Here is a 25352-nt window from a genome sequence, read left to right as displayed (position 1 = left end):
AGAACCATCCTGATCATCAGACAAAGATTAACAGACTGCTGTACCTTGGGGTCCAGGGAAACCAGGTGGCCCAGGAAGGCCATCTGCCCCAGGAGGTCCAGGGAGCGATATAGTTCGTCCTGCTTCACCCTTTGCTCCTGTAAATGTAAAGTTGTATTAGAGTACAGGAACTGACGAAATAAAACAAGGGACTGCTACCTTGACAGCATTATCAGTTCATCCATACCATTAAAAGTGACTTGTTACGAAGTTTTTTTGGTAGAAACTTGGTAAAAAACTAGGATGAACCTGAACCATCCCATTTTGCCTAGCAAATCCTTCAAGAAAACTGCCCTCAAAAATTGCAATTATACTGGTGAAAGAGAGCACTGATTCAAATCAGCAAGTCTTTTTATTTCAGGCTTAAATTCCTATGATCTTCTAGGCTGTACCATTTAAAGGGCACAATTTAAAATATTTATTTGTATTTTTTAAAACACATTATAGCATTACCTGGAAGTCCTGGTAAACCTGGGGTTCCAGCAAAGCCTCTGTCTCCTTTTTCACCAGGTAATCCTGCAGAACCTATCCCAGGAGAGCCAGGGAAACCTCTTTCACCACGCACTCCAGGGAATCCAGGTTGGCCAGGGGGACCACGTTCTCCTTTCAAACCAGCTGTACCCTAATTTTCAGAAAGTACAAGTGTACTTCTTGCCTGACTGGCAAGACAGAACACATCATCCTCTCTGAATATTTCGTAACTGGGATTTAGCACAGGTATCTGTAATGTTGAAGAAACTGGATTTTTTCTACTCAGTATAATAGAAACAGAATGAGGTTCCATGTGGAATAGCACATGGAGATCACATCTGGCAATGCAGCTAACTGTATCATGCAGGCCATGTTTCCAGTAGTGGATCTGGGAGTAGAGGTGAGCTCCACATTCAGCTCAGCATCAGCTCAACATTCAGCTCAACATCATATCCACATCAGCTCAACTCTATCAGTGCCAGATTTTGAGGCATTCATTTCCACAAGAAGAGAAATAGGCTAGAACAGACTTGAATCTTGTCTTCACAATTTCTACTTGGATAACTGAATTTGTTCAATCATCTCCAAATATCAGCTAAATCACTCACACCCGTTCTCACTATCAAGCTATGAGAAAGGCAGAAAGGAATAAAACTACTGTCCATGTTTGAACCTTTTCTCTATAGTCCTGAAAGTAACAAGCCACACTGAATGCATTTGAGTCAGATTACTTATTTGCATGACGTAAAAAGAAATGGTCTGAAAAACCTAGCTCTGAAATAGTCTGTTGTTGAAGAACTGTCTTCCTCACTACTTCCAGTGAAAAGGAATCGTCTTCTGAGGAACAATGTACTACTCAAGGTAAAGAATAGATGTTGAAAAACAAATCAGGCCAATAAACATAAAGCATGTATAGGGCACAAAAGCATGTGAATTCTGATCTGAAAGACAGGATGTACAGCACAGCAAGTAAACATAAATGAACACACAGTAGGACAATATGAAAACATAAACAAACATACCGCTACTCCTTTTGGACCTGGGGGACCTGGAAATCCATCTTTTCCTGGCCTTCCTTCCCTTCCAGGAATGCCTGGCTGTCCTGGGAAACCAGGATCTCCCTTTTCGCCTTTCAGGATAGAATCGTAGGTAAAATCACCAGGTTCTCCTTTTGGCCCAGGGCTGCCCATAAGTCCTGGAGTGCCGGGGGGACCCTGAAATTTCATCAATTCAGATGTCATCAACTGCCCTACAAACCCTTCAACTATAAAAGAAAGCAAACCTCAGAAACTGAACTGCAAATCCAAATTAAGGGAACCACCAAGTCATTGACTGAGGAGGTCAAATGAGAATATTTTCCAAGACACAGCAGTCTTGGAAGCAGAAAGCTTCTCCCTTGGGTAGTTTATTCATAACATTCATCGGCTGTGAATACATGTGTTCAATCATTATTAATATTCATCAACTTTAAACAGCTGACCCAGTCAGTTGGTAATATCAGAATATAATGCATGTGCTCAGAAAATAGTTTTGTAACCTCTCCTGGAAAGAAACTACCTACCTAATGGTATGCCTACATGATTTCCAGAATTTCAATTTTTCCCCTACATATTTTCTAGGACTTGATTGAACTTGTCTTATGGGAACAATCTCTGTAATTTCTAGCGACTCAGGGCAGTAAAACACAAACTTCATGGGCAATGTCCACTATGTACAGCTCATGTGTGCCCTCCACTTCAACCTGAACCAGAACATGGTCATTGGTAATCTCTTCATTAGCACTGGAGTCTTCTGAATCAGACTCTGATGTTTTGGCATGGCTGTAAACAATGTCAGCTTGCAAGGCCGGCCTCTATTGTAGTTCTTCCAAGTTAAATTATATGCTGGATCACCACCTGGCTGAACTTTGCAGAGTAAAACAAACTTAAAAGCATTCAGAACAGCAGCCAATCCTTGTCCTTAAAGATATGAATAGCACTTATGAGGCAATAAAAGTAAAATATAAAGGTGTGGCAAAACATGTGCCAAGAACAAATGACAGACAGCAAAAAAGCTTAAATACATTAGAATGTCTTCCATTTTTTCCTACGGTTTCTTTCATGAATCCCATTCATATTATAATACATTCAGTCACTGGGTAATGCAATTTATTGAGGTGGCAATAGATAAGGAATTAATCTTAGTCAACTTTCATTGGCTGAATTCAGGCAACAAGGCTTTATTTATACTTCAGTGAGAGAAATAGATTCCTTGAGTAATGAATTCATACAAATGGTTTGGGTTTTTTTGATTCTGAAGGTTTAGTTGTTTTTACTTCTGAAGGTTTTTACTTCTGAAGTTACTTTTTTCACTTCTCTCTCTCACACTGGTGATAGAGGGAGCTCACATAACCCCAGTGTGTGATAAAGTCAGTGCACAGGGATGTCACTGAGAAGTTATGTCAGAAAGGGTCAGCTGTAAGGAAACAGCTTTGGGGAGAAGAGGTCTGGGAAGACTCAGTCTACTCACACTAGGAATGGTGTCAAAGCCCACATTATGCTACAGGAACATGTACGCTGAGGCAGATTTTCACAGCAAACCTCAGTGTCCATAGGGGCACTTAAATGGATTCTGACAAGGTCAAATGTAGTTGTGGTAGTACACTGCTCATCTAGGAGTCATTTGTGTCACATTTTAGACAAGTGCTACACTTACAGCTGTTCTGCTTTTGGCCTTACTGAGAGTCATGCTGTGCTGCCTCAACATAATTTACAAGTAATCTTATTAGGATGCTACCCACTTTCACAGCTTTGCTTTATTTCTTCAAAAGTATTTGACTTTCCTGTTTACTAATTGTGTTTTACAGAACATACTGCACATACTTCCCAAATCCTCATTAACAACCTGGATGCAGGACTTGAAGGAATACTAAGTAAGTTTGCCAGTGACAATAAATTGGGAGGAGCTGTCAGCTCCCGGGGGGGCAGAAAGGACCTGCAGAGAGAAACAAATCAGAGAGATGGGCAATCACCAGCACAAGGGCAAGTGACAGATTCTGCACCTGTGATGGGGCAATCCTGAGTGTGTGGACAGACCAAAGAATGAGGGGCTGCAGAGCAGTGCCATGGAAAGGGACCTGGGGGTCCTGGTCATTGGCAAGCTGAACATGAGTCAGCAGTGCCCTGACAGCCAGGAGGGGCATCCCTGTCTGGGGGCATCAGGGACAGCATGGCCAGCTGGGCAAGGGAGGGAATTGTCCCATTCTGCCCTGAGCTAGGGCAGCTTCACCTTGAATACTGTTTTTGGTGCCACAAAATAAAAATGACATTAAACTATTGGAAAGCATCCAGAGGAAGGCCATGAGAATGGTGAAGAGTCTGCAGGGGAAGCCTTATGAGGAATGGCTGGTGCCGCTTGGTTTGTGCAGCCTGGAGAAGAGGAGATGAGGGGAGACCTCATATCAGTCTACAACTTCTGCATGAGGGGATGAGGAGGGGCAGGCACTGATCTCTCAGGAATTGAGGAAACAGCATGAAGCTGAGTCAGAGGAAGTTTAGGCTGGATATCAGGAACAAAATTTACATCCAGAGGGTGGCTGAGCACTGGAACAGGCTCCCCAGGGAAGTGGTCACAGCCTGATCGAGTTCAATAATCATTTGAACAACTCTCTCAGGCCCATGGTGTGGTGTTTGGGATGTTCTTCACAGAACCAGGTGTTGGATCCAATGGTCCTGATGAGCCCCTTCCAACTCAGCATTTTCTCCTATTCTATGATTCAAAATTCAGCAAAACTGCCACAATGTGCTGCATGCCAACATAGGATTGCTCACACCACACTAGATGGCACTGTCTCTCTCTCAATATATTTGTACTCACCAGCAAAATGTTATTGGAACAATTCAGAAGGTCAGGGAATACCTGCACCTGTTTCCTGAGAAATCCTACTCTTTACCCAGCTCCACTGCTTAGCTTGCTCAGGCAGAAGGTCATGTGTCCCACCGAGTTCTTATGATGGATAAACTCAGAAGTATAACCAATATCTGACAGCTCTTTTTTAGCTCTTACAGTTCAAACCCTACATTATTTTATAAGGCATAATTGACCCTAATTTTATCATATCAGTGCACTGTTTTGGGGAGGGGTAGGGGGGGTAGTTTTTAAAGAGAACTGTTACACAACCACACTGATGCACTACAGTCATACACTGATCATCATATGTGTCTGGATCACATGCCCAGCAGGACATGTAGTATTTGGCAAGGCATTACTTACAGGCACCCCTGGAAGGCCATCAAGTCCAGGTAAGCCTCTGTCACCCTTGAAACCTGCTTGTCCTGGAAAACCTTTTCAGAGAGACAAAAATATGGCTTAGTTTATTACATAAAATACAATATATTGCAAAAAATACATTACACAGTTCATTGAATGTGAATTCTTTGTGATCCCCTGTAAAGTGTCTCACTCCATTCCCAGTAATACCAGCATAATGCTGCTAAAGCCAGAGAGGCTGTCTTGATTCATGCACTTCATTGCACGCCAGCATTCGTAAACTTGGAAGCTGATGATTCATTTGACTTAGCAATGAATTTACCAATTCATGTAACGAATGCAGAACTGAAACGAACTAAACCACATTTATTTTTCTGAACAGCATTAGAACAAACATTAGGTATAATATAATTAATATAATTTTTGGCATGCGGCACTGCTCTCATATGGTAGCAAAAATAAAATTATTTTTGGGCCACAGAATCTAGTGCTGCAATTGGAAACAAATGTATGGGTCACTATCAAGCCTGAGCACATAAGAAAATGGTTCCCATATTATATCTCATTGTGAAAATATTTGGGCCGCAATTTGCAAAGACCCTTCACTGTGGTCAGTTTCTGCTTCCCTGGTAATTCTAGTTAATTGTATTTGAAATTTGGAATTAGGTCAAAAATAGGAATATGCCACCTTCCTTTCATTAGTCCTTTCATTAGTTTCACAAGCAATTTGATTAGTGGCACAAAATGTAATTAATTTTCTTATCTCTGCTGCATTATTTAGAATTTAGCCTACATAGCTCATTCTTGGGTTATTAAGGAGTTTTTACCTGCTGGACCTGGTGGCCCTTGTGGTCCTGGAAGTCCAGGAGGTCCTACTTTATCACACAAGGCACAGGCTTCACCTTTGTCACCTGAAAACAGAAAACAACAAAGGACATGAATAACAACAAAAAGATTCAAGACAACTGCAAGCAGGTGGATTCAGGGCAAATGTCAATTTAATATTTAAATAAATTGCTGCTTCTAATTCCATGCTTCAAGGAGAAGATATCAGCAAGTTGATGTTCAAAATTCTTTACATTTTTAAAGGAATAGCATGAAAATCAACATAAGTTTTATTCTAAGGTTAGTATTTAAAATAATGGTTAAAGGGGACAAGGTTGAAGAGGATCAAAAAGAAGAAAATAAATATATTCAGTAGGTATAAAGAAAATAAAATTATTAAAGCAGAAAAAGGTTAACTTCTATAGTCACTATAATTCTGCACAAAAACAGTGAACAGAATGAGATTGGAAAGGAGCAACCACCATGTAAATTTTTGCATCTCTTTTTTATAAATGTTCATTTAGTCAATGCTGCTAAAACACATGGTTGACAGTCCTATTCACAGAATCCCACAGTTAGGTCAGAAAAGATCTTTGCCATCACTGAGTCCAACCTATGACCAAACACCACCATGTCAATAGTCCATGGCACTCAGTGCCACATCCAGACTTTTCTTAAACACCTCCAGGGATGGTGACTCCATCATCTCCCTGGGCAGCCCATTCCAACACCCAATCACCCTTTCTGTGAAGAACTTCTTCCTAATGTCCAACCTAAGGTTGTCTGTAGGTGTTAAAATCTTATCTTCAATTATACTCATGGCAATGATTCATAAACCATTTTCATTCTCAGCTCATCTGCCCCTCTTTAAATCTGCATCTCAGAATTCACACCCTGAATTGCCTTGAGCAGCTCCATTTACATAGGGCATAAGGCTCTACTGAGCCCTCTTGCAGCCCTGGCCCATCCTTTAGCTGGCCAAGAGAACTCCGTATCACACAATTCAAAGCACAATATCCTTCTTTACTCACCAGAGAGTCAAGAAACATCTTCCAGGTCCATGAACTATTTAACTAACTTTAAGCACACTTTCTCTGGATCCAACCTAATTTGCTCAGCATCTTTACATACCCAAGCTTCAGGCTACTAAGCATAAGAATACAACCATTTTAATATATTATTACCTTTCTCTCCCATTTCTCCTGGAAATCCATCTCTCCCTGGAAGTCCAGGACTACCTGGTGCACCAGGTTCTCCTTGCTGGCACTGGTCAATTCCATCTGAAATGAAATTGCAATAAATATGGTTTTGAGAAGTGCAAGTTTCCCTTATAGGGTTGCATTTACATCCTACCTGAAATGTTACCTATGAAAAGTGGTAACTCAGGATAGCATTTTACTCCTTTATTGGATTTACTTGGAGAAATTTAACTGGGATTCTGTATTCTTATTACATATACACTGCTTAAGAAACCCTGAGAATTACAGAGTAAAGACAGGCTCTGCCATAATAAGGTTACAAACAATTTCAACATAAAATCTATTTTCAATTTAAGTTTTGGCTTGATAAAGTATCATGGGTGAAAAACTGATGTTTTGACCCTGAAGAGAATGGAGAGTATTGATGTTCAGAGAGATTCATTAAGAAGGTTTTTTTGTACCCTGACTTCTCTTTTTCAACATTTTAGGAAACTTTCTAGGTAAGAGCAGCTTGTCAGCATCTATTTAACTTCTTCACACTGATCAAGCTTCCTGAAAACAACAAACTTCATATGTTAGGATCTGAAATAGGTAACAAATGAGAATATTTCTCAGGCTTGATATAAGAATACAAACAGTGCTTGCTCTGTTTGATGATATGATGCAGGATCTGACCCAACACAGCATTGACATCATTTTGACCAAAGCCAGTAATCAAAATTCTAATGTGAAGTTTGAAAAACCAGTTAAATGAAAAAGAATTGCTCCCCATTATGTACTTGAAGAAGGCTAAAGAAGTATCTGGGGAAGGAGCAGAATTAAACAATGACAATAATTTGTATGAAAAATAGAATTTTTTTAGGAAAATGTGAGATTTAGCTATTTAATTCCATATTCTACATGCTGGATTTTGCACTGCTTCACTGGCAAACACAGCAACAACCAGGAATCTTCCCCTGTTTTTGAACAAAGTACCTTTGGTTTAGGAATTCCATAGAGAATAATGTTTCCTTCAATAACTTTTAAGTACCTTAACCATTGTAATAGGGATATCATTCCTGATGTTGGAATGATAATTTAACTCACAATATCAGTATCACCTATAGTAAAAGTTTTCTATGACTTAAAACATTAGCTTTAAGGAGCTATTTAGCATGGACCACTTCCACATGTACTTGGCTACTGCTTCATTGCAGAGCAAAAACATTGTTCTCTTTAAAATTCCTTTATCACAATCTAATAAAAACATGTGTAATGTTGTTATTATTACTACTGATGTTATTATTTTCTTGTTCCATCATTACTGGCTTTTCATTTATATCATAAAGCAGGTGTTTACCCTGATCTAGTAGGTGGCATCCTTGCCTGTGTTGGGGGATTGGAACCAGATGATCTTTAACATTTCTTCCAACCCAAGCCTTTCTATGACCCCATTCTCCTCTAAGATAATTTTATTTTAAAATAAAATCTTCTGGCATACTAGCACCTCACACAGCAGTTGTCACACCTGTTCAATCTGTTACACAGACTGGAACTGCAGACTTGTAAATCATCACAATGAACAGCACCTTTTATGCTGAGGTATTAGTATTAGTATCTGCTATTTTTAATTGAAAATATACAAATATCACTACATTGGCACAATACGACACAGAACAAATTAATGTGAATTAAGGTCAATTGTTTGGTTATATTCTAACAATTAATAATGAATTTTGTAGACATTTTTGAAGTATTTATTTAGCGAAGAATCCTTGTGCTTTCCCAGTAAGGAAACAAGCGGCTCCCTACACTGTGCAACAGCTTTAATTGGTTCATCAACAACTCAGGTATGTTTCTTCCATGACACAGATGCATCCTGATGACAGATGTATCCTGTCTCTTTTTTCTTTTTTTAATGTGCATTATGAGTCCTCAAAGTGAAAAGCAACCTTGGGCTTTACTTACCTGTTTTGCCTGGAGGTCCTGGTGGGCCAGGCAAACCAGGAGGACCTGGGAAACCATCTCTTCCAGGGATTCCAGGTGAAGGGAATCCAGGAGAACCCTTTTCACCTTTTTCACCTCTCTCTCCAGGGACACCAGGTGATCCTACCCTGTCTGGAACTGGTCGACCTTTGGACAAAGTAAAACATATATGTAAAAATGACAAGTGAAAAGACAGCAACATTATCAACAGATTAACTTTCACAGGGTTTTAGAGAGAAATGGAAAAATGTTAATGCGAAAGAAAAAAGGGACTGAATTTTAATTATTGGTGATTTATTAAAAAATGGGGTTTGTATACTCACTACAGCTGAGAGAAACTCACTTCTGTTTGGTCCCTAAACAAACACACCTCGTCTGTATTAGAGTGCTTTTCTGGGATTTAGTTGGACACACTTTTGCTGGGTAGTAAATAGTAGCAACACTGGAGTTAACTTAGCTATTCCATCTAGAAACTATTGCACACTTCCTCACCTCATGAAAAACCTAATCTAAAACACATCTAGAAAGTTATGTCTCATAACTTCAAAAAATAAGTACTCAACAATGTTAGCAGATTTAAGGAATGCTAAAATGAAAATGCTTTTTAAGAATAATAAGTGAAAATAGCCAATAAAAAGAAGCAGATAAACAACTACCAAAATCCCTGCTTAAGATCTTCTTTTAGCTATTTGTACAGTCACACAGGTCTTCATATTTTAATGACTTCCAGCTCACAACTTATCATTACACTTCACCATTAAAACATTTTGAGCCATCTGCAACACTGCAGGAAGATACAGAAGTCACACAAAGCTCAATCTCTGTAGGGTAATTACAGACCAAGAGCTATCATTACAGCCTGTGGTGTATAGCATCTTCTCCCTGACCTGTGAAAAATTTCCTGGAAACTATCTGACCCTGGCTCACATTAATTTCATATTTAGCTCACTGCCAAGACAGAAAATGAAAGCAATGAAGGTAATGGTAGTATCAGTGCAGGATGTGTGAAGTGTCAGGTCTCCAGAGATGATTTGCCTAATTTTTAAGAAGCAAGTATCATGGTCTAGGTCAAACACATGTACATGTACTTATATGCATAAAAGCTGTGCTACCATGAATGGGAAGATGTTAAGGCTCTGAAAAAGGCAAAATTTGTAGACAAAAGAAATAACTTTTATTAGGCCGAGTGTCACAGTCAAAAAAGCAGAATGCCTTCAGGAATGACTTTGATCAAGTCAGTATTATTTCTTTCTACAAACCGTGTTTTATTATACTCACACAAACACACAGAGAGCTGAAGTGATAGCCAGACAAAGATATGAGCACACACACTCAGGTGTATGTGCACACACTCACACACATTCCCAGCTAACAACTCTGCTTGCCCCATGGGTCACACTCTCTGGGATGTCTCTGATGGACTCTACATTTCCAATTTCAGCAGGAAGTTATCAGAGCAGAACAGAAAGAACAAGGCTGGATCACACCTGAGAAAAGCAATCTAGAGAAAGGGCCTGCAGGGATGATCAGACCCTGGGGAGGTCAGTGCTTGGGTGTTCAGAAAGTCAGGCAGTAACTGAAAGGAGCTAAGGAGAATATCCCTCAGGACTGTTCACTCAAGAGCACATGATAAATGTGAAAAAATCAGTAGTTATAACTTCATACCTGGAGGTCCTGGCATTCCTTGTGCACCAGGGAAGCCTTTAAAAAGAGAAGGTTTCAATTAGATAATGAATTCTGTAATGCAGGTGAAAGTGAACTTTTAGGAGATATAATTAAAATTCATATTCATGCATATTCACATTCAAAATCAAATCTGAAGTTAAATAATCTCTATATATCTTCAAGAAATACATTCAGAGAAAAGGTCCTGCTGTGTGTCAAATTCCCCAGAAATTTTTCTTGAATTGGCTAAGATCTGTAATGGGGAAAATGGGAAGGGAAATGCTTGATTTTTTCTCTTTACTAAAGACATTTTTAAAATATGCAAGCCAATCTTAGGATAAAAAATTAGCAACTGAGTTTTACAAAGGAGTCTCAAGATTTTCTGCATTTATTAACTTCTTATATTAATGTTGATTTCCATACTTCTTATATAATCTCACTGAATTATTTAGCTGCCATAAAAACTGATCCCAGATTATCGCTTTTACATCTACAACTGAAAGACAGTCTTAGCTACGTTGAGAACCAGAAGTGTCTTACAAGCTACTGGAAAACAGAATAACCTGAAAACAATTAAATGACTGGAACATTACACTGTCATACAAAGCTCCTGAGCACAGATAGTGCAATTTTAATTTCCTTTAGTGAGAAAATTAGAAGTCTAACTCAATTAAAAAGACAAGACAAAATACATACCTTTTTCACCTTTTTGACCTTTCAGTCCAGGCAAACCTGAAACTCCAGGGTCTCCTTTTTGACCAAAGGTATCTATTGGTCCAGCATCTATCATCTAAATCAAAAGACAAAGACTAGAAACATGCAACTGAGCCATCATATCTCCCCCATCTTCATCTGATGGTACAGAGGCCATCTTAGGTTTGCATTACCTTTTATTTTAAAATATTATCTAGCCAATTTTTGCTAACATTGATCTGAGCTCAATATATAGGATGCTAATATTTACAATACCGTATTCAGGAGATATGCACAATTTTCCAAACCAAATTAGCAGATGTTGGGCATTTGTTGCCATAGCTGGGAAGCAGCACCACCAATAATCTATTTGATCCTGACTAACCCTATTTTTTAATTGAAGTGTTAAAAAATTGTTCCCTTGGTTACTTCTTATGTATAAGAGCCAATTTCTGCTCAGGGACTCAGTGGACATTAGTCAGCAAGTGGTGAGCAATTGCACTGTGCATCACTTGTCTTCCTCAGGTTTTATTCCTCTCTGTCTCTTCTTGCTATCTCCCATTCCTTCATGATTACTACTACTACTATTACTACTAGTAACTTTATTTTTATTAATAACTTGTTCTTATCCAATGAATTTTACCTTTTGCCTATTCTCCTTCCCATCCCATGCTGAGGAGGGACAGTGAGTGTGTGAGCATCTGTCTGGTGCTTAGCTCCCACTGGGTTAAACCACAGCCCTAAAACTGGCAGATTTACTCTTTTGAACTGTCTTTTGGCTACTGTGTACTGAATACCAATGCTTATAATATTCACAGTCCAAAACACTTGAAGAGCGTTCCTTTCCCAAAATTCAGATGTACTTTAAAGAACTGCACCCAACTTTTGCTTCCATTAAGGAAAAATATGGACATGACTGAAGAGAACAAGATCAGACTATTCATAGTAACTCTTTTTTTCTTCATTGTTTGAGCATTCTGACTTTCACAAAATTTATTTTTATTTTAAGTTTAAAAATAAATAAAAATTTATTTTACTTACTCTTCCTGGAGGTCCTGGAAGACCTCGGTCCCCTTTGTCACCCTAAATCAAAATAAAATTTATGTCTTAAATCCAGATCAGATTTTTTTGCCAACAAATTCAGATTTCCTCAACAAATGAATACTTTGATACAGATTTAAACAACACCCACATGGTGAGTACCTGGAATGCTATAATAGCCAGCAGTAGTAATTAGTTTGCAAGCCTGTACTGGTTTGCACTATTTGAAGAGAAACTGGAGGTTTCAGGGAAGTACACTTACACCTATGCTGGCTGGACAAAGCTTGTGAAAATAAAGCCTGCATTAAACAACACAGATAAGAGATCTAAATTGGGGACATCTTCATTTTTACTTTTCACTGTCTCTGAATGATAACATACAGCTAAGCAACATTCAATTAATATTGCTTTATGTGCATTCACTGCCTTAATGCAATCAATGAACACACCACAAAAGCTGTTAGCTCATTCTGTGTGAAGGGAAGCAAAAGCTGCTACTACTCACCTTTGTGCCAGGCTCCCCAGGTCGTCCTGGAATCCCAAACCCTCCAGGCAAACCCTGTGTGGAGAAGGCAGTGAAACCAGAAGAGACAAATATAGGTGGATCTTAGCTGTAGCAGCAGCAAAGTTTAAAAATTTTAAAAGTCACAAGTCACAGAAAGCAACTACTTCAAATAAAAAATTCAGAAGGCTAGAAAATATCAACTATCTATAATACACAGACAGTTGTTTGTTTTGAATGTAAGAAACAGTACTGGAAAATGAGTAAAATACATACAGGTTCTCCTTTCAGTCCTGGGTCACCATCTTTTCCAGGCTTGCCCTGTAAAACACCAAGTTCCGCTTTGTTTTAACAGACAACCCATATACATTCAATTTCTGAACACAGTGGGTGGAATACTAGAACAAAATTATCACTATTGCAATGCATTAATCAAAGTGTGCTAATTCAGCTAAAAGAGCAGAGGGTACAAATGGTGACTATGCCTAGTGCTTGTATTACCCCACATCCTCCAAGATGCCAAGTTAAATAAAATCCTGCAAATCCACTCCCAGATTCAGAAATAACACAGATTTCCCTGTCACACAATCTTCTAGACAAAATATATCTACAGCACAAGAAACTGGAACCAGATCCATCTTTTTCCTTCACAACAATCCCTTTCTATATATAGGCTCCTCAACTTCACAAGACATTTTTGCATGGATATTTAGTGGTTCAGTTTCAGCAGAAGGGTTGGAGAGTGGCCCTCTATCAGACTGTGTGGTCATGTAGTGGTAAATTCTCTTCCCTCAAACTGAAATTCAAATCAAAAGGCAGATGATACACTAGAAATTCAAAATTCCTTCTTCCAGAGTAAAATTACAACTATTAGCCCACTGGGTCAACCCACAGAGGGGATAAGATTCCCTTGAAGCAGTCAACAACTATGTGATAAATTATCTAGATGGACAAACCTACTTTTCAGCATTTTTCTTTCCTCTGCACCATAAAAGGACTGGGACATCAGCTTGTAGCCTGACCCTCTGGTGGCTGCCTCTCATTTGGTGTCCCAGTGCTTAGATTGTATGTGTAGCATAAGCAATACGAATTTGTCCCATAAACCCAAGGAAATGTAGGCACTTAATATACAAAGTAACAGTGCATATAATTCAGTCTAAAATTATCTCATCAGTTTAGGTATAAAGCTATTGTCTTAATGCAAGTGAAGGACATAAATGATAGCACAAATGAGAACAGGCCACCCCCATTAAGGTGTGCAGCTATGGTCTCTTATAATGAAGGGTTACAAGTAGTTTTTAATGATTAATTAAAACTTTGATCTGCAAAGTCAAGAGAGTCTTCAAATACACACTGTAATCAGAATTAATTATATTGTTTAGTTTCTTTGAACTAGAATATCAGATTGTAACATCTGATCATCTTTCAGGGCTTAGCTTAATTTCAGAAGTAGATATAATTTCCTGAAAAACTATATATAAAATATCTGAGAAACTTAGTTGAGGGAGCTCTTCAGATACTGAAAATTGTACTTTTGATAAATTCAGATGCTCTGGTTTCGTCAAAAAGTTAACGAACTAAGCCAACATATCTCCATTCCTCCAGGTTCAAGCTTGCATTTAAAATAAGAGTAAAAATACATATATGACAGAAAAATAATCCCATCACATAACTTTACTGAAAAGTTAATAGGACATCTGACTTTGAAACACAGTAGAAAGGGAGAGTTTTCTTTTTCAGATGGAAGTACAAGTGAATGCCTATAGGTGTGCTGGGCCTAATGATTTATCAAGACCCACACCTCAAGAAACATAGAATTACTTAGAATACTTTAGATACATTTGAATGTAAAAAAAAGTCCAGTTTTGCTACCTGCTCAGCTATGAAAGATACAGCACGACTCATGGGCAAGTTCTATGGATGAGACTATGATATGGGTCAGATCAGACAAACGTTAACAGACCCTATGTCCTCAAGCATCCACAACCAGGCTAGAAACCAGCAAGCAAAAGGATTTCTGTCACCTGAATTTTTTGCTCCTTTCATTTTCTTTGTACAAATCTCTACCCCCAGACTAAGCAGGCTTATTTTGTCAACTGCACATGAGAGTATTTGAAATAAATTCAACATGTTCCATTTAGCACTCCTACAGAGTGGTTATTTTTCTTTGCATTTTCTTCCGTTCTGGAATGACTTCTGTTGCGCCCAATGTGGGGCTGCTGACTTCATCTTTCTTCAATCGGGATTAATGTGAGTTCTGCCTTCACCTTCAGCACTGCAAGCCACTATTAAATGTCCTTAGTTAACTGAAATATTACATACTAACATTACTGTATGCTACTACTACCTTGATTGTACACCTGTCCTACAGCAAAACTTGCTTGTTTGAAATATAGCAAATTTGCTGTTTAACTAATGGTTACTAAGTTTAGTTAGCTAATGGAAACATACACTAACTGCAATTATGATATTGATAAAATTGAGTATACTTACACGTGGACCAGGCTGCCCAGGTTCACCCTTGTCTCCTTTGAAACCTGAACCTGGCAATCCCTGGAAAATAAATAGTCATGAGATTAAAAATACTACCAAATTCCAAAGCAAATTTGCTTTTAACTAATAGGTATAAAGATATTCAGTGGTATTATCAGAGTCTTTACAATTTTTATTGTAGTAAAAAAAATAACTCAATACTCACTGGGATTCCCTGTTCACCCTTTTCACCTGGATCACCCTAATGAAATTATAAAAAAAATGTAAATTAGTAAACAAAAACTTAAACATTATTCATTTAGGTTGTAAATAATTCTTCATTTCAGCAAAAGCACATTTAATCCTGTTCTCCACTTCAAGAGCTATGCCTAATAGTATGATATGCAAGAATTTAGACAAAGGTCAAATGTGAATCCATTAAGCTAGTTTATTTTACTAGTATATATTGCTTTGACTGCTTAATTCAGTAATTGAAACATTCATTAGCACTAAGATTTCACAAATGTGTGTATGAAAAGTTGAGTATATGCTACTTAATTCAAACCTTCTGAATATTTTACAATATCCTATCCTCACCAATCCTCCTTCCTCAGAAAGTCATTTGCTGCTTACCTATTTATGCAGTTATTGATGCATTTACCATCTATTGTGTATTTTTTAGAGAGACTTCAAGAATGAAAATTAAAACTCCTCCATAACGTAAAGCAGGCAGAAATTTTTGAAAACTTTGCTCTAGGTGACTTTGTATTTTCTTTTTCCTGTGTCACTTCTATTTGCTAATTCCTATAGATTATACTTTAATGAGAAGTACAAGAAGTTTAATCATTTAGTATCTCACCTTTTCTCCCTTTATGATTTCACTCCCTTTTTCTTTCACATGAGGTGCTGGTCCTGGGGGTCCTGGGGGCCCCCTTACCCCTTGTTCTCCCTGTCAATAGCAAATCCAGAATTGTCCATTGAAAACAGAATGACACTGAGATCAAGTATGGCTAAGACCAGTAACATTAAAGAGAACTAGCACTTGCTTTTAAAAAATATAGCTAGATGGTTTCTTTAAAAATTCTTTTTTCAACAAAATCAGCAAGACAAAGGGTTACAGAAGTCACTACTGTGTAACTGGTTACCAACAGAGACTGCCCTTAAGAGTAGACCTCCGAATCTACTCTTAAGGTCAAGACTGATTAACCCAATACAAACTTATGCAAATAATTACAACAATGGTACCTAAGTTTTATAGTGCCTCCTTCAGGAGGAAGGAAATTAGGAGGAAAGAGGTCAGGTACAGAATGCCAATGGCTAAAGGAAAAAGTTACCCAAGTTTACAGTGCTCCAAAAGTTTTATGGAAGTCCATAAAGGCCAACTTCAAGATGATAACTGTGGATGACTTTTTTAGTCTGCATGTGTCCATTACAGGGTCTGAGCATCATCTCCTTCTATAGTGCAAAAGGTCTATCTTTAACAGTAAAACACCTCTGAACAGACTCCATAAATTTCTGTCAAGCAGTAATGCACAGCAATACCACTTTTCTTTTGCTAAAGACAAACCTGTAGAGTCCAGGAAATCTCCACACACTTCTATGTCACCTTTTCCAACATTTTTCAATAAATTTCATGATAACAAATTAATTTCAACTATGTGTCATGTCACAAAAAATCTATCCATTAGGAATTTTGACTCAAAATCTATCAAGAAGGTGGTGGTTTAAAAAAAAACCAAACAAAAAACAAAAACATCCTACCTAAGTAATATAATTTACTTACACTGCAAAAGCCCTCTGTCAATGACACTCATGAAAAGCTTCTGGAGAAGTGCTCAGACACATTATGAATTTACTGAATAGCCCTTGAATGCATGCAGTTCTTGGCTCCCACAAACACAACATAAGGCACTTTAGCCTAGACCTCTCAGTGTGAGAGGTGACAGATTAAAGCTGACATGTATTACCTCCCATTTGATGCTGATTAAGAGAATAAATGGGATCCTGGAGCACATCTCTTGGCTTAGATTCACTCAAAAGTAAACCACTCTATGTGCTCTGAAACCTCTTCCTGGTTGTGTCAAAACCCAATAAAAGGGGACAACTGAAAGATCTGCTTCAAATGTGTGCATGACTAAAACAAAATAAGGCAGACAGGCTTTAGAGTCCTACAACAATTAATTCTGATCATTCTGAACAGTACATTAAATCTCATCCCTTAGAGCTAAATTGATTTTTTAAAAATCTCATGGTGAGTCCTAATATACAGAATAAATGTTTCAAGATCTGCCCACTGCAAATTAAAGCAGCTTTCCAGGCACAGCTGGAAAACAGGATGGCGACCTAAATTAACGTCAGGTATAACATCAACATTAAAAAATGTTGCTGCTCATGACTTTTCATTTAGGTGTAAGTTACAGATTTACTCAAGTCTTCCAAAAATCACGGCATTGATTTTCTCCATTGATTGATTTCATGAGTTTTCTTCATTTAAAACTAAGTATCAAGAATATTTCTGACAGTTTTTCTCTAGAAGTTTACTAGAGACCTACCTTGTCACCTTTGGGACCCTGAAAGCCCAAGCCCATGTAGCCCTGAAAATGTAAATTACACACACTTAGTCAATTTTTTTTTTTTTGCAGTGCATACATACATACAGATGAACATATGAAGGTATTATGTACTTGTCAAATGCTAAGGGAGAATATAAAAGACAGAATATATCTTTTAAATGCATGTGTGAAATAAATAAATAATCATGTCTTAACTCCCCTGCTTTTTTTAAGCCCTGTGTCACAGCAACTGGTGAAAAATAAGATTGAAATTCATCAAATAATTTTATGGTCAATATGCTCTTTTACCCAACACTTAGTGAAAATGTTGACACTTTAAAATTAATTTGCATAAGCAGAGAATGCTGTAATTACTACTGATTTGATTAAGTGAGATAACAGGGCTAGACCAATTTGAAAAAAAAAAGGGTAAAAAATCTCTCTTTATGACGTTCATTAAGACACAGAAATAGGTCCCTAAGTATAAAAAAAACCCCCCACACATTTAGGACATTAGTTTTCAGAGTTTTGAGGATCTGGTATGCAAAATAAATAAACAAATGGACTTAATATTTGTATTAAAGAGTCTTACCTTCTCTCCTGGAAGTCCTGGTGGCCCTGGGGGACCCTACAAGACAATACATTTTAGTAAACTAAAGTGGAATAATGAGTACACTAAGTGGAATAATGTCTTATGCTATGAAAACAGCAAAAAGGCAGATCTTTTCATTAAACCCAGTAATTTCATTTTGCTGTTGTTGAGCATAATTCACAACTTAGAATAAAAAAAGAGTAACAAAGTGAATCTGAGATATCTCATTAATTATTATAATAACAGATAGATGATAATGTGCTTCCACAGTAATGCTCAGTGCTGCTACCCACAAGAACAACCTCAGCAAAAGTTTGGATTTTGATCTGGATGCTTGGTATGTAGTTTATTTTCTATAAATTAAACTAGGGAAGAGAGGAAAGGACGACCGAGGAGAGTTACAGTCTCTCCCCCACAAAAATACCCTCCAAGAGTGCAAGAAGAGAAGAGGACTGTAGGAGCAGCTGCTGCTGAAGAGCCATGTTGCCCAGTAATTTCTGCCATGGTAGAGTTTAGAAGGCTGAACATGAAGTCTGGAATCACACCTTATCCTTCCCAAATCCCAACCAAGATCTGCTACACACAATTTCCAGAACGGTCCTGCAATAACGATCTCTAAGTGAAGTGCAAATGACCGTGAAAGGAAACTTACTGGGTCTCCTGGAGGGCCCATTGGTCCCATTGGTCCCTGAAAACCTGAAGCTCCAGGTGGGCCCTACGAAAAATTCAAATGACATCATAAGAAAGTGATACTTACATGGTAATTTCATGATACTGATACAATTTTAGTTGAAATTCACTGCTATACCAACATCATTTTTACTTACAGGCAGTCCAGGTTGGCCAGGAAACCCTTTTTCACCTTTTAGCACACCAGGAGCTATAAGACCAATCACTTCACCTGGATCTCCCTATAATAAGAATGGAAAAAGTAAGTCTTGAGCATAAATTCAAATACATTCAAACTCACCAGGAGAGGAGAGCTGTAGCTATGCATACTTTGGAATCGTTTGGAAAGCTGACTTTAAAAAAATCACCTTGTTTCTTTTAATTCAGCTAGAATTCAGCTCATAGAGATATTAAAAGTTAAGACCTTAATTGCCAAATGTACTCTAAAGCATCCTGAAGAGATTTCAGTACCAAAACTACCTTCATACCTCATTTCCTGTATTGTAATGGGTAGTCAGAATGATTTTTCCATGAAATCTATCACTACTACAGTGTCACCACACAACTGGATCATATGGCCTGGCTACTGAGAGGAGTGGTAACCTCACAATCTCCTTCCCCCACTGAGATCTTCATGCTTACACCTAATTTTGACATAAAGGCCATTTACGTGTTCTTTTTCTCCAGGAAAGGAATACACTTTAGAAAGTCTTTCTTTAGAAAATTATTCTGATTGCCATCCATTTTGTTATGTTCCTTCTTTTGAGAGTAAAAATCATATTTCTCCTGTGTTTTTGTACAAAGTTACAATATGGTAAGTGATTTTATTTCAGTTCTGTACCTATGCATAAATGTCTAGGGAAGAAGCATCTGAGTACTTCAGTTTCTATAATGAATCAATTCTTTCCATGTGAGAGTATGAGAAATGGACGTTTTAATAACTTGGGTTGTCATGTCATTACAAATTTGAGATTACTTTTAGACTTATATTTAGCTTACAGTTCCAGATAATATCTGTTCATTTTAAAGACAAAAGGCTCTTGAGTGTCATTCAATGCTTCATTCTCCAGTTCACAAAATGCACTCAGATACTTACTTAGCTAGTCTGATTTTTTGTCTATATGAAAAATGTCTAGTATGTGTTGGATGATTCTCATGTTGTGGGTATATGTAGGACCTTCTTCCACAAACATCATCCATGTGAAACTTTTTAGATACATCAAATGTCAATATAAAACCAAATGTTTGAATTATAAAACCCATCTAAATTTTTATACCCAACTGGGTGGCCACCATAGTGTTCATGCATAATTAATGACATGTACTGCTTCTTTTCTGTTGTAATCCATATAACATTTACCCTTTTAAGACCTGCATGGAACAACACATATGTCCAATTGTTATAAAGTGAGGAGGTCACCCAACTGTCTTTATTTAGTGGTTTGGAAAACAGAGTACAAAGTGAAACAAGGCAATACAACTTTTCAGTCCTTAAGTAAAGACTGCTGCTAGTCTTAAGGGGTGTAGAGATCACACAAATTCTTATTCTTAGAAGCAGGATAGAAATACTCTAAGAGTAAAATTTACCTTCATTCCAGGAGGTCCTGGAGGTCCCTGTGAAAAAAACAGACATAGTTGTTGTTACTGCTCCTCAATATTGTATATATCACATCTTAAACTCAATATCATTTTCTATAGATATATTTGCATATCAAGAATCAGCCTTAAAAAAGTGAGGGAAGGAGGAAAGAATCTACTTACTATACTTCCAGTCAGACCTGGTACACCTGGGGGACCTACTGGACCTCTTTCACCCTAAGGAGAACAGAAAAATTTGTTTTGTTTAGGGAACATATGTTTGAGGGTTTTTTTTAATTTCAACACAAAGATGCTGTTATAAACATATGCAAATGTCACCTTTGTGCCATTACATCCTGGAATGCCAGGTGGACCAGGAGGGCCATCTTGTCCAGGAATGCCCTGCATGAAGAGAAAGGAAAGAGATTAGCAATATCAGTAATAATCCAGACCAGATCCAGACTAAAAGTTTGATATTCCTTGTAAAAACTATATATTTAATACATACAGGAAGGCCTGGGTTTCCTGGGAAGCCTGATACTCCTGGGGGGCCCTGCAATTGAGAAAAACACAAACTGAAATGACAAATCCACAAAACAGCAAGGACAAGCTGCAGCCCAATTTGCATCTCCAATGCTGACAGCAAAAATCAGTAGCATTTAAACTTTCTTTACAAAATATCTCTAATCTTCAAAATCTCTTCAATATGTCACCTTAGTAATGAACAACTGAAAGTAACCTTTTATATTTCTTTAACTTTTTAAGCAGTAAGAACTAGATCAGAGCCTCATGTAGAGGTAAAAAGGAATTCACAGGTGTTCCCTTCTCAGAAACATTGTTCCCAAAATGAAATTTACTGTAGGCATCTCTTCATAGCAGAAGATAATGTTAACACACTATAAAGATGCTTCTCTGTCTTTCATACTCTTGAGTGTATCAATTCATTCTTACTATCAAAAATCCTACCAGCTGAGATAATTCTTTCTCCTTGAACAGCTTTTCAGTGTAATGAATCAGGCATTTAAGTTGGCACATAATTTTCACACTATTATCTTACTTATCCATGCAGCATTTCCTAAAACATGTATTATGAAGCAGAAAAGGTGTATGGGAATCCTCAGCTCAGACAGTGCATTTGCTTCTTTCAAACTTCATAATTGCTAAAATACATTTTACTTACTCTGCAGCAAACAAATACATTTGCCAGGAGGTGCCAATTTATATTAACACTCAGGATACCCCAGGTCAACATGAACATCATGGATTGAAATATGGATTTCTTGATCTAGCAGAATATCCTCTCTGTAACACCTCATAAACTGCAGCTAATTCAGTAAATTCTATTTGCCGCAACAACTGCAGGCAAATGGAGAACAAAACTGAAAAGGCATTTGGAGAATTGGTGGGCAAGAGGGTATAGCTGAAAATGTATGCATCATTATTGGCCAAGACATTTGAATCCTCTTTCATCATGACAGTAGGAAATGTGAAAATTCTCAGAAAGAGCTTGGCACCCCAAAAAACCCCAAGAGGTATGGCCCTGGCCAACACGATATATTAAAAGAAGTGCTATATAAGTGCCCCATTTAACAGAAATGACAACAGGAAGATCACAGATATTCAGAGCCTCATCTAGCAAAGTTAAGAAATCTTTGTCCCTGGCTTTAATTTGCTCATATGTGCTCATGACTGTGTCAGCTTCTCTGCTGGAGTGCTTCAAGGGTAGATGGCAAATATAAAGGAGAATTTTGAAAGAGGAAATAAGGTTGGTTCATTCTGAAGCTGGAAAAAAGCCTTTTGGTATGTCAAGAAGATATCAGAGGCACACTAAAACCAGTGCTGTTGACACAGTGATAAGTATCAGGTAACAATGCAAATTAACAAAGGTAATGGCTATCCAATGCAGTGAGAAAATCAAAGGTAAAAGTGACAATTTTGAAATTATTGTGCAGCTCAAGAGGATGTCATTCATTAACTCAGAGACTTCCTCTTGCAATTGAAGGCAGCCAAACCCAAAGACATCAGAATTGCAAGAAAGTAAGAGAACTCACTCTTGTTCCCTTTGTTCCTGGCAGTCCTGGTTCTCCAGTATCACCCTGAAAAGTAAAAGAGAAAGCTTTATCTTTTCTTGAGACAGCAATTTAGGGAAATCTGATTGTTTTGAATACTAAAGCTGAAGTTCTTACCTTAAGCCCTGGTGGCCCAGGGGGACCTTCAGGTCCTTGCATTCCAGGAAACCCAATCACACCCTGTAGTCCCGGCAAGCCTCTTTCTCCCTGTAGAAGAAGAAAAACTAATTAGCAACTACACAAGTGAAGCTCCTTCTTCAAGTAACTCACATATCCCATTTCTGTGCTCAAGGAACCTGGCAAGTGGCAAGAAGCTAGATGTGACAGCAAAGAGTTCATGTTGGTACTTGAAAGAAGGATTATTATAAATAAAGAAATATTCATATTCAATAAATTTAAATAATAGTTTAAATACTAGGTTCAATAATAAATTGGCAGGGGCTGAGTGTGGCAAAACACAAAAGCACTCTTTAAATATTAGTTAAACCTTTTTTCCTGGATAGCACTCTTCATAGCAGATTTATTCTCCTGGTAACAGGAAGGTCACTTTACCTCTAATAAAACTTACCTGCATTCCTCCAGAGAGGCTGCTAAGTCCCAGAAGAAAATCTAACAGCTCAAATCAGCAACTAAATTTCTGAAAACCACAAATATCACTGTTTGGTGAACTAGTGTATGAATAGCAAACACCACTCTTCTAATACACAGCAGGTTTTGGAGACCAGGTTTGTCACTTGTACTTGAATTTCAGGGTGGTTCAGAAACAGGGTGCTTCAAGATACAGGATCTTCCCAAGAAGCTGAACACAAAACTATATTTGTATATGTGTTATCCTTTTGATTCTCTTTTAATGCTGTATGGGACATCTGTGCTGTCCCTCTCTCTATAGTTCCAAACGTATTTAAATCAGATAAATCTAGAGGCAGAAAACCTATCCACATTCTAGACCAATATTGCAGCTATTATACATTCAACTATATTTGCACTCCCACTGAAACCAACAGGAAAACTGTCTGAATAAAAGATGCAAAACCTACACGTAGGGAGAGAGGGAAAAATGTATGCATGTCAATCCCTGGAAACAGCAAATCAAGCAAATCAAAAGCCACTGGTTCCATGCAGGAAGTAACCAAAGTTGTCCTTTCAAGGCCTGATGTGAAACGAGCAGAAACACTTCATCCTGTCAAAAACTGTGGGAATATTGGATGAATAAAAGGTTAGTGTGAAACTGAAAAGAAGAAGTTTTACAAGTTTGGACAACAGCTAAAAACATGGCACCTGCATAAGAAACTCAAAACGCAGCCATTTTCAAAGGATTGCAAAAAGAAAATAAAATTAACAATGTTCAGAACCCACATAAAAGGAGAGTACAGAGACTTAAGGATTTTCAGTGAAACAGTGACAGACGAAACTGCAACTCAGAATTAACAACCAATTTAGTATTTGATTTCAGGATGGCAATTAAGAATAAACTTTTCTCCTGTTTGCTGAGGACAAAAATTCCCAGAAATATGCTGGCTACTCAGAGGTCAGCTGAGGACTGAGCGCACATGAGAACACTGGAGTCTTGGAGAGCTCATTTGTCCAGGAAGTATTACAGGCATCCTGCAATGAAAAAGTTATGACATGCAGACAGAGGAAACTGAGTGATAACCAGCAGACATGGTGCTATAGTGTCAGAAGACGAGAGGAATTGGAAAATTTGTGGAATTACTGGGCTGGTGTTGTTTCTTAGTTCCTTGTCCAGGATTTTGTTAAAATGAAGAGACAAGGGGAAAGGGACATTATTGATGGGTATGAAGAGCAGGGCCAAGGAGGGAGGGAGAAAACTCAAACTGAGATGATAAGAGCACAAGGGAGTAAAATCAAAATAGCATTAATTTATTTAAAATTCCTGATAGAAAAAATTATCCTGCTGCTTCTCCTCTCCATCTCCCCACAAAAATAAAATTTTCCGTATAAGAGCACTTTCTGAGGCAAACGGTTCCTTGAAGTGCTGAAATGGCATGACCTCCTCTATGTAATTTCCAATATTTTATCATGGTTTGAGAATTCTTTATTTGGTTTGAGCCAAATCTGAAGCAGTGTGCTAGACCAGAAAACAAAGCAAAACAAAGCAAACATCAGAACAGCTGGAGAAATATGTTTCTAGGTCAGCTGTAGAGGTACAAAGTCCAAGTTCTAAAGTAACTAAAATTGTTTTGAAAAATATTTGAAGGAAGAATGCATCATGATGGAGGTCTCTGAATGAATGCTGAAATAATCAACAAGCTGAAATATATCTGTAAAGTTAAAGAGTTTAACATAAACCCATACTTTGACTGGCTAATTTGCACTGCTGTCACAAGCATTCCTCATCAGTTGTTCTGCCATTCAGACCAGAATTTCCCACTGAACCCTGGGCACTTGCTCTCATGACCTGCTGCGAGATAGGCTAAGGAAGGAGAAGACACCCAAGTATATACAAGAGGGTCTTCCACTGCTGAAGGAATGTACAACATGTGCAAGTGAGAAGAAAACGAGATTATTTTGACAGCCACAGATAAATATGCCCCCTGTGCACCATAGGTGACTCACATCAGCAATGTGTAACACAGCTCACACCACCTGCACTCAGAAGTTCTGCCCCTGAGGATTTCACTTTGAACCACTGCACCCTGCAACACAGAAAAATAGTCCTTCCTGCATTCTTAAGGAAAGTTAAAACTGAGCTTTACAGATCAGATTTTCACTTGGTCCTTTTGACCATTCTGGAACTGTAAAAGGGCCTGT

At 37.9% G+C, this 25352-nt stretch overlaps 1 protein-coding gene across 1 annotated transcript in view; it reads right to left on the bottom strand.

Annotated features, from left to right (window-relative positions):
- COL4A1 (collagen type IV alpha 1 chain) overlaps positions 1-25352 on the bottom strand; it is a 120582-nt gene that overhangs the window by 31734 nt on the left and 63496 nt on the right. Inside the window, exons 3-27 of the mRNA XM_063149962.1 lie at positions 22698-22787; positions 22563-22607; positions 21020-21064; positions 20851-20913; positions 20695-20748; positions 20521-20547; positions 19092-19175; positions 18917-18979; positions 18265-18300; positions 17673-17714; positions 15980-16069; positions 15347-15382; positions 15142-15201; positions 12925-12969; positions 12652-12705; positions 12147-12188; positions 11109-11202; positions 10413-10448; positions 8730-8894; positions 6768-6863; positions 5586-5669; positions 4762-4832; positions 1533-1724; positions 493-661; positions 45-137 (exon numbers count right to left, since the gene is read on the bottom strand). Coding sequence (XP_063006032.1) covers positions 45-137; positions 493-661; positions 1533-1724; positions 4762-4832; positions 5586-5669; positions 6768-6863; positions 8730-8894; positions 10413-10448; positions 11109-11202; positions 12147-12188; positions 12652-12705; positions 12925-12969; positions 15142-15201; positions 15347-15382; positions 15980-16069; positions 17673-17714; positions 18265-18300; positions 18917-18979; positions 19092-19175; positions 20521-20547; positions 20695-20748; positions 20851-20913; positions 21020-21064; positions 22563-22607; positions 22698-22787 — 1876 coding nt within the window. The remainder of the gene's footprint in view (positions 1-44; positions 138-492; positions 662-1532; positions 1725-4761; positions 4833-5585; positions 5670-6767; positions 6864-8729; positions 8895-10412; positions 10449-11108; positions 11203-12146; positions 12189-12651; positions 12706-12924; positions 12970-15141; positions 15202-15346; positions 15383-15979; positions 16070-17672; positions 17715-18264; positions 18301-18916; positions 18980-19091; positions 19176-20520; positions 20548-20694; positions 20749-20850; positions 20914-21019; positions 21065-22562; positions 22608-22697; positions 22788-25352) is intronic.

The sequence above is a fragment of the Melospiza melodia genome, chromosome 2, assembly GCF_035770615.1.
Source record: "Melospiza melodia melodia isolate bMelMel2 chromosome 2, bMelMel2.pri, whole genome shotgun sequence".
Lineage (NCBI taxonomy): Eukaryota > Metazoa > Chordata > Aves > Passeriformes > Passerellidae > Melospiza > Melospiza melodia.
Note: the sequence above shows the minus strand (reverse complement) of the source record. Positions and strands in the feature narration are given on the sequence as shown.